The 16,232-nt window shown below is 39.4% G+C and overlaps 1 protein-coding gene across 1 annotated transcript in view; it reads right to left on the reverse strand.

The window, feature by feature from the left end:
• LOC137272719 (transient receptor potential cation channel subfamily M member-like 2) overlaps nucleotides 1–7,145 on the reverse strand; it is a 45,725-nt gene extending 38,580 nt beyond the window's left edge. Inside the window, exons 1-4 of the mRNA XM_067805103.1 lie at nucleotides 6,708–7,145; nucleotides 5,226–5,830; nucleotides 1,967–2,146; nucleotides 80–304 (exon numbers count right to left, since the gene is read on the reverse strand). Coding sequence (XP_067661204.1) covers nucleotides 80–304; nucleotides 1,967–2,146; nucleotides 5,226–5,830; nucleotides 6,708–7,131 — 1,434 coding nt within the window. The 5' untranslated portion in view covers nucleotides 7,132–7,145. The remainder of the gene's footprint in view (nucleotides 1–79; nucleotides 305–1,966; nucleotides 2,147–5,225; nucleotides 5,831–6,707) is intronic.
• Nucleotides 7,146–16,232: the final 9,087 nt, after the last annotated feature.

Here is a 16,232-nt window from a genome sequence, read left to right on the forward strand (position 1 = left end):
ACCATTATACAATCTCAGGGTGGTTGCTCTAACCACTAAATCACATAGACAGTCCACTACAAAGATTGTCCCAACATACCTCACCACTCAAGGCTTCAGAGTATGCGATGTGTTCCTTGTTAACAATGCCTAGCACAGTCAGCTTGGTCACCTTCTCCACCATGTACACGTTCTTGACCACCTGAGCATCCATTTCCTGGCACTTCCTACGCGCCATCTCCTGATACACAGCGTTACCAATCATCTGCGCCACACCGCGGTCAAGACCATCGGTCAAAATCCACATCTCAGTCAAATTTGCCGCCTGAAATATATTGCAAAGTTATTGCATTAGGTCCGAACTGCTTGTAGGTGTAGGTCTGAACTGTTCTAAGTCAGATGTGTATGCTTGACTTTCCCCATCATTTTTTTTTTTTTTTTTTTGTGAGTTTAGTTTCAGTGGCGGTCTGTAAATAATCGAGTCTGGACCAGACAATCCAGTGATCAATAACATGAGCATCGATCTGTGCAATTGGGAACCGATGACACGTGACAACCAATTCAGTGAGCCTGACCACCCGATCCCGTTAGTTGCTCCTTACGACAAGCATAGTCACCTTCTACGGCAAGCATGGGTTGCTGAAGGCCTACTCTACCCCAGGACCTTTCTCCATCTGATAATGTGTGGCTCTTACCTAATGTGACCATGTGTAGATCTGAACTCCTTCATGTGACCATGTGTGGGTCTGGACTGCTTAATGTGACCATGTGTATATCTGAACTACTTAATGTGACCATGTGTAGATCTGAACTACTTAAAGTGATCATGTGTAGACATGAACCACTTAATGTCACCATGTGTAGGTCTGAACTCCTCCATGCGACCATGTGCAGGTCTGAACTGCTTAATATGACCATGTGTAGATCTGAACTACTTAATGTGACCATATGTAGGTCTGAACTACTTAATGTCACCATGTGTTGGTCCGAAATGCCTAATGTGGCCATGTGTATGTCTGAACTACTTGATGTGACCATGAGTAGGTCTCAACTATCTAATGGGACCATGTGCAGGTCTGAACTCCTCCATGTGACCATCTGTATGTCTGAACCACTTAATGTGACAATGACAGACAGACAAGTTTGTGCAGTAAAAAGCCATAGGCCCATCATACAGTCATCTGCACATTGTATTGACATTTTCAGTGCACATGCTATTTAAAAGGAACATCTCTAATGCGTTGAAGTACATAATACAGAAAATTACTAACACCGTTTATAATACAGTCTAATGTGATCATGTGTAGATCTCAACTCCTCCATGTGATATGTGTAGGTCTGAACTGTCTAATGTGAGCATGTGTAGATCTCAACTCCTCCATGTGATATGTGTAGGTCTGAACTGTCTAATGTGATCATGTGTAGATCTCAACTCCTCCATGTGATATGTGTAGGTCTGAACTGTCTAATGTGAGCATGTGTAGATCTCAACTCCTCCATGTGATATGTGTAGGTCTGAACTGTCTAATGTGAGCATGTGTAGATCTCAACTCCTCCATGTGATATGTGTAGGTCTGAACTGTCTAATGTGATCATGTGTAGATCTCAACTCCTCAATGTGATCATGTGTAGATCTCAACTCCTCCATGTGATATGTGTAGGTCTGAACTGTCTAATGTGATCATGTGTAGATCTCAACTCCTCCATGTGATATGTGTAGGTCTGAACTGTCTAATGTGAGCATGTGTAGATCTGAACTGTCTATCGTGATCATGAGTAGGTCTGAACTCCATATGACTGTAGATCTGAACTACTTAATGTGACCATGTGTTGGGCTGAACTGCATGTGATAATGTGTAAGTCTGAACTGTTTCATCTGATCATGTGTAAGTCTGAACTCTTCCAGCTGCTAAATGTGACCATATATATGTATATTTCTGAGCAAATGGATGCAACTCCCACAGAACTTGTCAGTAAGCGAGCCTACCTGAATAAGGCCCCTCTTAAAGTTGTCCACACTTCTTTCATTCTCCCAGGCCTTGAAGTACTGCACACTGCTGATCACAGACAGCACAATCTTGGGTGTACGGCGCCGCCAACCACCAGCGATGTAGCTTGCAACATCATCAACTGTGCTGTCTCGAGGTATACATACATAATAACGATCCTGAAAGTAAAAAAATGTTTCTACCTGACTCACAAGACTGAAGATACACTTCAACTCCAATTGCACTATTTTTTGGAAGAGAAGAACTTCTGAGGAAATAGTTACACAGACACAACATGAACTGCTGAAAGTCACTTGAGTCAAGATAAGCAACTTCCTGAGATAGGTCCACTTGTTCAATAACTGTCTGAAATAAGGTCACTTGTACATCAACCTCATCCTGTAACGGAGTCACAGGTATGAATGATTTCCTGAAATAGGGTCATGTGCACATCTGAATTCATGAAATTTTGTCACTTGCACCATACCATCCTGAAATAAGGTCATTTGTTTGTTAACCTTCTGAGATTGGGTCACAGGTACGAATGACCTCCTGAGATAAGGTCAAGTGTACAAGTGAATTCAGGACAATACCGTCCTGAAATGAGATCATTTCTGAGATTGGGTCACAGGTACGAATGACCTCCTGAGATAAGGTCAAGTGTACAAGTGAATTCAGGACAATACCGTCCTGAAATGAGATCATTTCTGAGATTGGGTCACAGGTACGAATGACCTCCTGAGATAAGGTCAAGTGTACAAGTGAATTCAGGACAATACCGTCCTGAAATGAGATCATTTCTGAGATTGGGTCACAGGTACGAATGACCTCCTGAGATAAGGTCAAGTGTACAAGTGAATTCAGGACAATACCGTCCTGAAATGAGATCATTTCTGAGATTGGGTTGCAGGTATAATTGATTATGTCAAATCTCTACAATATAACATTACAAATGTAGTTAAATTATTTTTAACTACATGCAACAATATTAAGTGCAAGTTTAATGTTTCATAGAATTACAAAGTTTATTTGCAGAAAGATTAAAATTAACAGATTACATGTACATAACAACGCAACAAGTTCAGGAAAGATCAGGAAAAGCTAAAAATCAAATTGGCATGTACTACTGGAACAGCCTTACTGTCATTAATGAATCACATGACAATCTCAACATCACTACTACATCATGTGACAAACTTAACATCACTACTGCATCACATGACAACCTTACTGTCGTGAAGGTATCATGTGATAACCTTAGTCGCTACTGCATCATGCGATAACCTCACAGTCACTATTGCATCATGCAAGAAACTTACTGTCTCCACTGAATTATGTGACAACCTTACTGTCGCTGCTGCATCATGTGACAACCTTACTGTCGCTACTGCATCATGCGACAACCTTACTGTCATCACTCCAACATTTTACAACCTTACTGTCACTACAGCATCATGTGACAACCTTATTGTTACTACAGCATCATGTGACAACCGTATTGTCACTACAGCATCATGTGACAACCTTACTGTCACTACAGCATCATGTGACAACCTTACTGTCACTACAGCATCATGTGACAACCTTACTGTCACTACAGCATCATGTGACAACCGTATTGTCACTACAGCATCATGTGACAACTTTATTGTCACTACAGCATCATGTGACAACTTAACTGTCACTACAGCATCATGTGACAACCTTATTGTCACTACAGCATCATGTGACAACCTTATTGTCACTACAGCATCATGTGACAACCTTACTGTCGCTACAGCATCATGTGACAACCTTACTGTCGCTACAGCATCATGTGACAACCTTACTGTCGCTACTGCATCATGTGACAACCTTACTGTCGCTACAGCATCATGTGACAACCTTACTGTCGCTACAGCATCATGTGACAACCTTACTGTCACTACAGCATCATGTGACAACCTTACTGTCCCTTCTGCATCATGTGACAACCTTACTGTCACTACAGCATCATGTGACAACCTTACTGTCACTACAGCATCATGTGACAACCTTATTGTCACTACAGCATCATGTGACAACCTTACTGTCACTACAGCATCATGTGACAACTTTACTGTCACTACAGCATCATGCGACAACCTTACTGTCACTACAGCATCATGTGACAACTTTACTGTCACTACAGCATCATGTGACAACCTTACTGTCACTACAGCATCATGTGACAACCTTATTGTCACTACAGCATCATGTGACAACTTTACTGTCACTACAGCATCATGCGACAACCTTACTGTCATTACAGCATCATGTGATAACTTTATTGTCACTACAGCATCATGTGACAACCTTATTGTCACTACAGCATCATGTGACAACCTTACTGTCACTACAGCATCATGTGACAACCTTACTGTCGCTACAGCATCATGTGACAACCTTACTGTCACTACTGCATCATGTGACAACCTTACTGTCACTACAGCATCATGTGACAACCTTACTGTCACTACTGCATCATGTGACAACCTTATTGTCACTACAGCATCATGTGACAACTTTACTGTCACTACAGCATCATGTGACAACCTTACTGTCACTACAGCATCATGTGACAACCTTATTGTTACTACAGCATCATGTGACAACCTTATTGTTACTCCAGCATCATGTGACAACCTTACTGTCACTACAGCATCATGTGACAACCTTACTGTCGCTGCTGCATCATGTGACAACTTTATTGTCACTATAGCATCATGTGACAACTTTACTGTCACTACAGCATCATGTGACAACCTTACTCTCACTACTGCATCATGAGACAACCTTACTGTCGCTACAGCATCATGTGGCAACCTTACTGTCACTACTGCATCATGTGACAACCTTACTGTCACTACTGCATCATGCGACAACCTTACTGTCGCTACAGCATCATGTGACAACCTTACTCTCACTACTGCATCATGAGACAACCGTACTGTCGCTACAGCATAATGCGACAACCTTACTGTCACTACTGCATCATGCGACAACCTTACTCTCACTACTGCATCATGCGACCTTACTGTCACTACTGCATCATGCGACAACCTTACTCTCACTACTGCATCATGCGACAACCTTACTCTCACTACTGCATCATGTGACAACCTTACTGTCACTACTGCATTATGTGACAACTTTACTCTCACTACTGCATCATGTGACAACCTTACTCTCACTACAGCATCATGTGACAACTTTACTGTTGCTACTATATATACTGACCATCTGGTTGAAGACAGAGTCTCCATCCTGCACAAAGTGTATGATTCCCCCAGGAAAGTTTGGAATGTAGACCATGTCCGAAGACTCTCGACTGAAAGCAGAGGCATTGCTGGTGACAGTTGCATACATAGGATTCAAGCCATGATAAAATGTATCATTATGATCCTTGGTGTCCAAACTTGTCCATCCAACTCTTGACACTGGTGGATAATTTGTCTCTCCATCTTCCTTCACAGCTGATAAAGATTCACTTGTAGTTTTGTCACGACCTCGAGATGACCTTGAATCAGAGATACTTTTCCTATGTTCCTCATCTGAGACATGTGAAAGTTCTGCTCGTTTGCCGCTGGACAGTTGCACCAGCAGCGACTGATGACCATCTGCTGGGGGAGTTGGTGCATCACTCACAGCTTCTCTGGAAGACGTTGGTGACACACCGGGAACGAGTGGCCTGCCAATGTTAGGTGTCAGTTTGGAGTGTCCTCCAAGTCTGTAGGAGCCACTGGAACCAACAGAGCCACTCCTTAAGCTGAGCTGAGGAGATTGATGGATGGAGGTGGGGCGGGAGTAGAGATCAGAGTCATCCCCTCGAGGAGAACCACTCACTGCAACAGGTACAGGACTGAAGTATAATCCAGGTTAACGCTACACTATGACAAAAGTAACTATGACAGAAACAGTGCAAGAACCAGGATGTTCCTAAATCAGTGAAACACATCAAGTTCATATCTGCCAATGCAGCAAAAAGCTAGAACATTTCATTTTCTTGGTTTGGGGATGTTTAGAATGGTTCAGAAAGAGTGAGTTTAGTTTTACGCTACTTTTACAGTTTTAGCAATAATATTCCAGCAATATGGTAATGATGGCAGGTACACAAGTAGTCTGTCATGCAGACCCTGAAGTAAATATATCTGAGAAAACCCATGCAAATCTTCTAAATGTTTTAAGTCCACAGCTTCAGGAATGACAAAGGTCTAAGGGCTCCTTTTCAGTGTATTTTATTTTACTACTTTCTTCTGTAATATATGTTCATTTCAGAGACAAGATGTTAGTCAAGTAAACCAGAAATGGACTTCACACATTGGGAAAGGTTAAAAATGAATGAAAACGCTAACATTTTACAAAGAATACACAATTCTTCAACACATTTGTTTGAGAAGACAGTTTCAAATTATGAAAGGAACAACTTATTAAATCATTTAAATGTGCAGAGGGCTAAAAATGTTAAATCTTTGGAATCCGCACATGCCAAGTAAAAGAAATGTCTACAAAATTGATAACCATGTAATCTATAGCTGTGGAATATATCACTTCCAACTAAACCTCTCAGTCACAGTGAAAATCTAAATTTATCATACTCATAGTTTTTTTTCCAGAACTGTTTGTACATGTCCATATTGACATTGAATACATTTACAAAATAATCACTCATTTCTTGGAAACATACCTAATCTTCACAAGTTCATGTGTGACGTCACTTACCTGGAGTTATGCGGTCACTGTGCTGGGGCATCTGGGAAACGGCCGTCTGTCTGGAACTGGGAGATACTGGAGCAAACCCGCCCAAAGAACCAAGTTGGTGCGGTGAAAAAGATAACTGAGACAGCTCTGAAGTTGGTCGAGATGCAGGTGACATGCGGCCACAAACATCATCCTTGCCAGACGACATGCTTGTAAGACCTTCAGAAGCTTCACTAGTACTACTGAACTGAGACAACTGCCTCAGTGGGTTAGACCCAAACACAGAGTCATCCCTGACTTGGCCAAGAAAAAATCCAACCTCGGGATCCATGGAACCTGAGGAAGGTGCAGGTGCTTGTGAGGAGACATCTTGTCCAACAGGCAAAACAGCAGGGATGGAGCCTGATCCAGCCTTGTCTGGGGTGTCTCCCCCCTTGTTACTCATGGCTGATGTCACAAATCAATCTGTAACAAAAGTGCACAAGCTTTAGATGTTGAGAACATTTCTATTAGGAGATAAACATCATGTGTTGGCCAATTTCCGGGTGTTATTGAGTATTTGAAGCACAGGAATGCATTTGGAACCGACAGCGTCAGCCGGAGGTTTCAAATGAAATATTCCCGTGCTTCAAATACTCAATAACACCCGGAAATTGGCCAACACATGATGTTTATCGACATTGTAAACACAAAAGTAAACCAAAGGGGTTTTAGTGTCTGCACTCGTTTTTACATCGAATACGGACACAACAGTGAAGTGTCATCAGCTGGCCGTTTCAGCTCGTTCTCATGGTAGCATCTGGAGTTGCTCATTTGTGACGTCATTCTAACTTTATGTCACAATATGATTTGAATGGCGTCACCACTGTTGATGACACAACAAAACAATTGTTTACGTGTCAATACGCGGTGAATAGTCTTTCAGTTTCCGGGAATCTAATACCATTTGATCATGTTTTTCAACCAATCAGATTACAGAACACAGTAACTTTTGGTTTACAATTACCATTATACCTGGTGCTGCAACATTTGTCACTTTTACAGTAAAAACGTAATGCATATTATCATGATGATATATTGCATAGAATATTATTGAATAAATACACCACACAAAATTTTATGAAATGCAATATTACTTATTCAGGGCATGAATATAGTTTTGTGGATGTTAAAAAGTACAGTCAGGATGACTAAAATTGTTACTTATGTGTCATAGGTGTTATTTCAGGTATCAATTGCAGAAGCTTCTGGAACTCAATGTAAAAACAACAGTTTCAATTACACCACTTATTTGTATACTTAATGTGCACTACAAGATGCAGAAATGAGCATCTTCAAGCACAAATGCAAAGAATGGATGAAAACAGAATATAGTGCACAATAATTATCATGCTACCAAAATCTTTAAATGAACCGAAGAAAAGTCCTCTCTAATTAATGTAATTATGAAAGTTTACAATACAGTAAACTTAACTGTTTTATTACTTTACACAAACATAAGTCCTGCTTCCTGTAAGCACAAGGGACCGTTCATAATTTATTGCTAGGTGGGGCAAAGATGATTTTGAGGTTTAGGTGGTGGGTGGAGTGTCCTCTGGACCTTTAGATTTGTAGGTCATGGGAAAACCCTGACCATTACAAATATCACGCTTCAAAGAAGGAGGTAGTTATGGATAACAGGAATATACATACATTAAAATACAAAATTTGCAATCGATATTGTTGTGGCCACTAGAGATTTTGTGATAAGTTACGTGATTAAAATAGATCCATCGCACACGCTGCCACAAATAAGCAACGCCTGACCGAGCAACGGTCAGCAAATCAGCTGGTGAGCGGTGCACGGCACACATATCATTATCACGCTGCTGTACCACTTCAGAGGCGATTCTTGGGGAGAGAATCATGAGTGATTTCTCAGATCGAAGTGTTCACGTCAGACCTATAAATTACCACAGAACTTGTCATTGCCGGTTTCATAATTTGACATATGTGCAGTTTTACATTACGGGTCATTTTCCACAAAGAGCTTACCTTAAACATAGTTCCAATATTTGAATTACAATCACCACTGAGAGCACTAGCGTCAAACCGAACGGAACGGCATAGAACCAGTCCGGCACAGTCATCAAACAAAGCTTGTGACCAGTGACAGGAAACTCTCACCGCGTGTTGGCGGCCATGCTTGTTTATGTTATGTACAAAAGTGGTGTTGGGAGTTGTCTTGCCGTGAGGAGCTTGGCAGTCACATGACAATAATTGATACGGCGGTTCAGACAAATCAACAGGAAGTAATAAAAAAATAAATGAATAAACTAATTTTACTATTGAAGCGTACCTGTTTACTATGGATGGTTCCAAATGTTTACCCTGAGATAAGAGAACGTATCAGAAAACTAAATCAGTAAGTTGTGCACAAAATCCGAAATTATGTGCGTGGGCGGGACGTTATATTTGACTCCACCTCCGCACCTATTTTCGGATCTCTGTGTATAAAGTTTAGATAGGGTGTGAACTGCAAGAGTACACGTGAACAAATGTGGCAAACCTTTATATGTTTAGCAGGAATGTTAAATTTTGCACAATGAGTGAAGTTGGGATCTGACAATAAGGTGTTATTTGTGTTTGTGAATGTGGTCTTTTTTTCATAAACATTTAAAGATATTTCCTGCTGATAATTATTACAAAACAAAATAATATTTTCTGTAATGAGTGTAATGTTGAAGAAAAATGTCATAACACTAATAAAGATTTTCATACTAAACCAGGAATGGAAATCTCCATGGAAAAATATAAATCTGTGAATATTGACGTTTTCCCTTTGTGGAATCTGGCAAAATCTTAAAGCAGAATCCAACACCAATTGCATTTGTGTTCCAGATTTGGTCTGGAATGTATGGAGTAGTTGTCACTGGCCATTTATAGGTAAAAGAAATATTGACCTACCTTGTAAAATTCATTTCACACAAGTCTGTTGTGTCTGTGTCAAGGAGCCCGTTTGATTCAACCTTTGTCAGTATGAACACTGAACTCCAAGGACTAATTCCCCTGTTGCCATGGCCCTTATAATCAGAATCCCTTAATTGCCGTTACTTATAAAAGATGGTCAAATTGACTCTTTCACCCTCTACTGGCCAAACATTATTTCAAGTGAACTGCATACAGTTATGTCCCTTGAAGAACTCTATACAAATATGCAATGCACAATATGTTTGAAACTAGGTTGGCAAACACCATGAACACCATGTGTGACAGTTTTTGCTGTATGTAGCAATAATTGTTTACTTTTCACATATGGAGAGTGTTATTTTTTTTGGAAGCTGTTCGTCTCGATAGTATGGCTATTACTGCATCACCAGAAAGCTAAAATGAGTACAAATGATTTCAAAATATAAAATGTAAGTCAAATATGTACCTTTAACATTAACTTACAACTCTGTCACTCTTCATTATCACTGTTGTTACATGTAGGATTTAAACCTTGTTGGATTACTTTGTATATGACAAGCCATCAAGTGGTCGAATGGCATTTAGACTTGAACATAAAATTCATACGTGTTTTCTTTTACTGTCAGGAACACAATCCATTGTAGTTTATTCTTAAGTACAGTGTTTGAAATGCCTGGGTTCATGACTGCCCAAGACGGATAATTTACAACATGAAATGCCAGATTCTCAAATTCACCTGTCCAATGATCAAGTTAAAATTAAGACATATATAAAGTTAGTATTAGTTTTTTCAATATTTCATGTTTTAATTCAATCATACAAAGTAAATTTGTATTTGTTGTGGGCAGGTAAGTTTTGGTCAGGGCTGACAAGTTTTACATTTTAACAGTCCTGTGGTCTGGCTGAAATGTTTGTGTGTTTCATACCCTGATATATGAAACCAAACTATTAAGATAACAAAGAAGCGTGTAGTTTATTGATGCTGACTGCCAGTAGGAATAAATTTGTACTGATAAATACTTTTTTTTATTAATCTGTTTCATTCCTTTTCAAGTTGCATGTACAGGTAGACAAATGACGTGTTGGCATTCACATCATCAAGTTAGAACAAAACTGTACACAAATATGAGGGTGTACATATACAGACAAACAAAAGCCAGGTGGAAACATTATTACTGTAGTGGGCATATTAGTTTGAGTATGTTAAGCTGTATGTGTGCTGAATTAAAAAGTCAGAGTATCATATCTAAATGTTGCCATTTCCCAGTAACACTACTATGTTTGTTATTTTTCATTGCGATACACCTTTCGAAATAGCATATGTCCTTCAGTAATTTGTGAAATTCAGCAAAGGCTATATCCTGCTGTTTAAGTCTTGAAGAATAGATTAATCTTTTCGCAAGAAGTAAAACCTGATTTACTATTTGATTATTTGAGGGCAGTCCAAACATGATAATAAATTTAGAGTTTCATATTGGTTTGAGTACTGATACATATTAAGCTCTGTTTGGAAGGGATGGTCTTAGCACTGATGGTAATGAAGGACTTCTGGATGGCCAGTAGTGCAGACAATGTCTCAGATAATTATATCATAAGTTCTGGCTAGACAGATATGCTTTCTGGGCATGGTTCTTGGCTGGTTAAAATCTCTTGACATCTGTGACCTTTTGTAGATTCTTTTGATGCCTGTTTTTGATGGTGACCAAACTTTGGTAGCTGGTTTCCCCGAAGCTGGATTTAAGTCAGAAAATGCTCTACTAGTAGAATGTTGACATCAGTTCCCCAGCCTACATCCACTGTTACTTAATATTGTGGGGAGATGGCACTTACTGGTTGGTGCATTATTTGTAGCTAATGTCTAACTGCTGCATCATCCAACACTGGGAGCACTATTCTGTGTCTTAGCACTGTGTGGGGTTGCTGCAGGTTAAGCACTGATTGGTAATGGCAAATACCTGCATTGCGATTTTGTGTAATACTGCTTGAATATTGCTAAAAGCAGTGCAAAACCAAACTCACTCACTCACTTTGCATTTCATGAAATATGGTACTGCAATTTTGTCGTCATTGAAAGAAAGTGAATTGAGACCTGGTTGTATTTCCAGGATGATAGACATGCCAAAACATATCAGATGTGTGGCAGACTGATGGTGTATATGGTTGATGCTGTTGTGGAATCAGACTGGATTATTTTCATTCTATTCTAATATAGCTGTCAATGATTCAGTGTTTGCAATAATATAATTTGCCAGTTAGCCATTATGGCCGGCTGCCACCAGCAGGCTTTTAAATCAACAGGCCCTAGATGAAGCCCCACCACCCATTTTGAAAATGATTTAAGTGAAGTGACAAGATTTAGGGGTGGGGGGCCACTGGCGGAGAAAGGTTTGGGTTTAGTGAGTTCACCCCTGGCACCATGATACCCACCCTTCAAAAATCCTGGATATAGTTTAAAAGATAAGCCTTTCCCTGACCTAAATAAAAAATTCTACCAGATTTTTGCTTGTCACTCTTTGGTAGTTATATATATACTTGTCCACATGAGAAAATCCTCATAAACCGCTGACACTGCCAGGAGGCAAAGGCTCAGCATTTTGTGAGCTCGTATTTCATTGTAAGTTTCCTCAGATTGCTTATTTTCCCCAAAATGTGTAACAGCATTTTAAAAAAAATAAATTGAAAGTTATTTCTTTTAGTGAAAGCTAGAATGCACAACTTTGTTTTAACCTGCACATTAGGTGGTGTACTTGTTGGAGCAGTATAACTTTATGTTACTTTTAACCGCAATATCATGGTGCAACATGTTGGAACAGGGTTTACTCACTGTAACCACATAACTAATCTAAGCTGGCCTTGGTGTGATCAGCGGAAACCTAAAGCACCAAGTGACCCCACCATCCAACATACTTGCAGAATGACAACATGAAGCCAGGGTGTATTACTCTCCCTTATGTATTTCAGGATGCTGACTTTCAACATGGATATATGACAAGGAAACAAGCTAAAACTCCATAGCACATGTCACACGAAGACTGTTAATATATGTCATCAATAACAGCATTCTTGCAAAAAGTAAATAAATTTTTCAGTCAGGATAGGGAAAAATTTAACACCAGAACAAGGTCAATTTTAAAAAATACAAAATTAGGAAACAACTACATGTATTTGTGGTTTGGTAAAAGTAGAATTATGAAGTTGTGTTTCAGAATTCCTCTTGCAAAGGTCATGGCATACAGACTGCTGTAGTTTCTAAGATATAGGTAACAATCAGACCACATCATGTTTTACAGGTTTCATGGATAATATCAAACTTTACTCTTGATTTGCAACAAGTCTTGAAGCCAATATTTAAAGTTTACTTTTGCCTGAAGGTATGGAAATCAACTCGAACATAAATTCCAGGTAGTTTCTCAGAAAAATAAAACAAACTGTGTGATCATGAAATAGTCTGAAAACAAAAAAGTCTGAGTTGTTTAAATGATTCTGTCTCTCATACTGAAGCATGAAATTTGTCAGTCAGTTGGTCTGGTAAAGAAACAAAACTTTTCATCAGAGCTGGATAGAGCACATTACTGACACAACAATGCAGGACATTGTTCAACAAGACACTACAACCTGAACAGAACTGGCTTCCTCATAGTGGTATCTACCGCGGGGACCTTTTTTACATCCAAATCTGCAGCTTGGCGCTGTTGGTCACTGTGTATCTCCTATTATTCAGGGAATAACATCTGCACTGTGATAAACTCATGTGAGTCATTCATTGCTATGGTTTTGCATCGAGTCTCATTCAAATATCACAGCTGTTCAAATGAACTACTCGTTTACAAAACATATTGTGTTACTAACGAGGTGATGGAGAGAGGCAACATCACTTTCCAGATTGGGTGTAATATATGAACTGTCCTGGGTATGTTTCATTATGGAATGCACTCATAAAAATAAAAAATCATCTCTAGAAATGATCTTCAGCACCACATGCTTGCTGTAAAATCTGGACAATGTGACATTGCAAAAACATTGCTGGGGTTAACACTAAACAAACCACCAACCTGTAACCGAATGGAGATGTATCTGTGACAAAACATTCTTGGAATAAGTAGAATGTTGACATCAATCCCCTCGCATACATCCACAGTAATGACATGATAACAAATAATCCCTACTGGTTAGCAACCACTTACGGCCATTTTGTAGCGTTTTTTAATGATCTGCTCTATTGTTTATTTTCAACACAATGAAACAAAATTTATCTTGAGGACAGATTAGTTATTCACCACCGTTTGTTGCTTGTTTACAGTTGCCAATCGTTGCAGGCGTTCAAAGCTTTTTCTAAAGCCACTTGCCAAAGGACAAGTGACTTAGAAAGTATCTTGTCCTGACTAATTTTCCACTTGCCATGATTTCTATGATATAATCATGATTATGTAATTAGAAAAGAATAAATCAACATGGTATTTGATGTTAATGCTTACTGAATTATTTATTGAGATGTGATAAATAGCAAAGAAAGATAACTTTACTTCATTTTACTGCGAAATTTAACAGCTACATTTTGAGCCAATATGAAATCCATGTTTATTTGAAGTTTGAAACCATAAGTGGAATTATCTAAAGGCTCAGAGACATGGACTGAACTGTAATGTCAAAGATGCCAAGATGATTTTCATTCATCTGAAACTTCATGTCAACGCACTAATTGTCATGTGACATCCCCTTGACGTTTGTTTGAACCTAGTCTTCAGAGGGGATATATATTTGTAATGTCCACGATGTAAAATGCTTACAGTGATTTTAACTCTCATAGCCTGTTGCTTTTATGATGTGACAATGCTTTAAGTACTATGGAAGTACAAGCTGGCTAGTATCAAGTTATCGCTGCATTCCAGTTACTGTCAACACCTGGTTGTAATGCTTGCATAGACAGTCTGATTTTAACTGAAATACATGTGTCTTCTCAACCCCTATAACTCAATGACAGCCAGTATAGATATCGAGAATCTCACCGAAGTGGCAGTAGACACGAGGGTGAGATTCTATTTATCATCCAAAATCATTCTTCATTAGTTTTCCAAGAAAAATGCACATCTCTGAACACAGCACTGGCATTAGATTTACAATGCAACGCTGTCATAGCATTGTGATGTCATCAAGTTCATGACGTCATACCATTGACAGGGCATTGTGAAAAATCTACTGTCAAAGCAATATTTCCTCAGAGATATCGTCTGATCTCATACAAGCAATATCTCCTGTGGAACAGTTTTGGATGGTAAAATGTAATCGTGTATATAATCGGGTGCAATTTTCACGGAAAGTTCACAAGAAACTATATTGGTGCGGTTGTTATTTTCACTCATTTCAAACATCTGAGGGATAGTATCGATCACAAAGTTTTCACAACCGACCGATGTGCAATGATCGAAGCTAGCCGCCATAACTGAATCATGTTTACTAAAACAATCAGAGAGAGAAGTGAGATTATACTCTTGTCAATATGACAACACCTGTCCCATATGCGAGATCAACTCGCAAGAGTGTTGTGCAAAAAACACGACCTGTGTGTATGTTATGGAACTTCGAGCACATAAAACATCGTGTCAGAGCGCTACGTTCGAGGCGACGAAAGTCGACATCTCACTTGTTTGTGTGTGCATTCCCTGGCACTGTGAATAGTGGTAGATTTAATAAATGAATCATACGTTACGTAGCTAGCCTCCGGACTACGCATTCTTGAACTCGTATTATTCCGGGTCAAGCCGAAAAGCTTGGAGGTTGCGGCAACTGGCGATGAATGCGGCCTATGGTAATGAATGGGTTAATAATCCATTCAATGTAGTTCATTTTTTTTTTCACTACTGACCCCGATAGAGTATTGCTATCTGACACATTCACATCATAGCCTCATGCCAAAATGCCTCTCATCGGGGTTGAGGCTAAGCAAGGGCCCAGCCAATGACAATCCTTTGGGATGCTTACTAAAAATAGACACGGAATTCCACACACGAATTGCATATGGTGCAGATGGAATTTACAAGGCAGCTTCGTTAATTTTAACAGTTGGGCCATGGAAACACTGTATTTGTCATGAGATGACCAAGACTATTTCGCTTGGTATGATTATTGGCACACGATCTTGTTGCACTAAAAAACGCGAAAATTAATCCCAAAAAAATAACTACGATTACAGTATACGAGGGAGGACTCTACTCATTATTGCATGTGTATTGATGTAGATGTGCTTTGATCGTGGGATAGGAACATTTGTGTACAGCCATGTAGGCCAGCTACAACTCTTAAAACATTGGAATATCTTTGCTTAGCATACCCATGCTTGCACAATGTCTACAGCAACCGCTTTGCTGAGCTGGAGACAACCCTGACAACACCACCTCAATAACAGAAATAGTTCTACAACCATGCTTTCACAGCAAATGGGTATGATATAGATATTGAGCATTATCTGAAGGCCAACATCAGAACAGCCCATGCTCTGGATTATAAAAGTCATGTGTCAATTGTTCAGAAATGATTTGATATCTTTTAGATAATAACCACCACAAACATGGGTATTCTGTAAATCATGTGATTCTCTAG

This window comes from Haliotis asinina, chromosome 2 (assembly GCF_037392515.1).
Source record: "Haliotis asinina isolate JCU_RB_2024 chromosome 2, JCU_Hal_asi_v2, whole genome shotgun sequence".
Lineage (NCBI taxonomy): Eukaryota > Metazoa > Mollusca > Gastropoda > Lepetellida > Haliotidae > Haliotis > Haliotis asinina.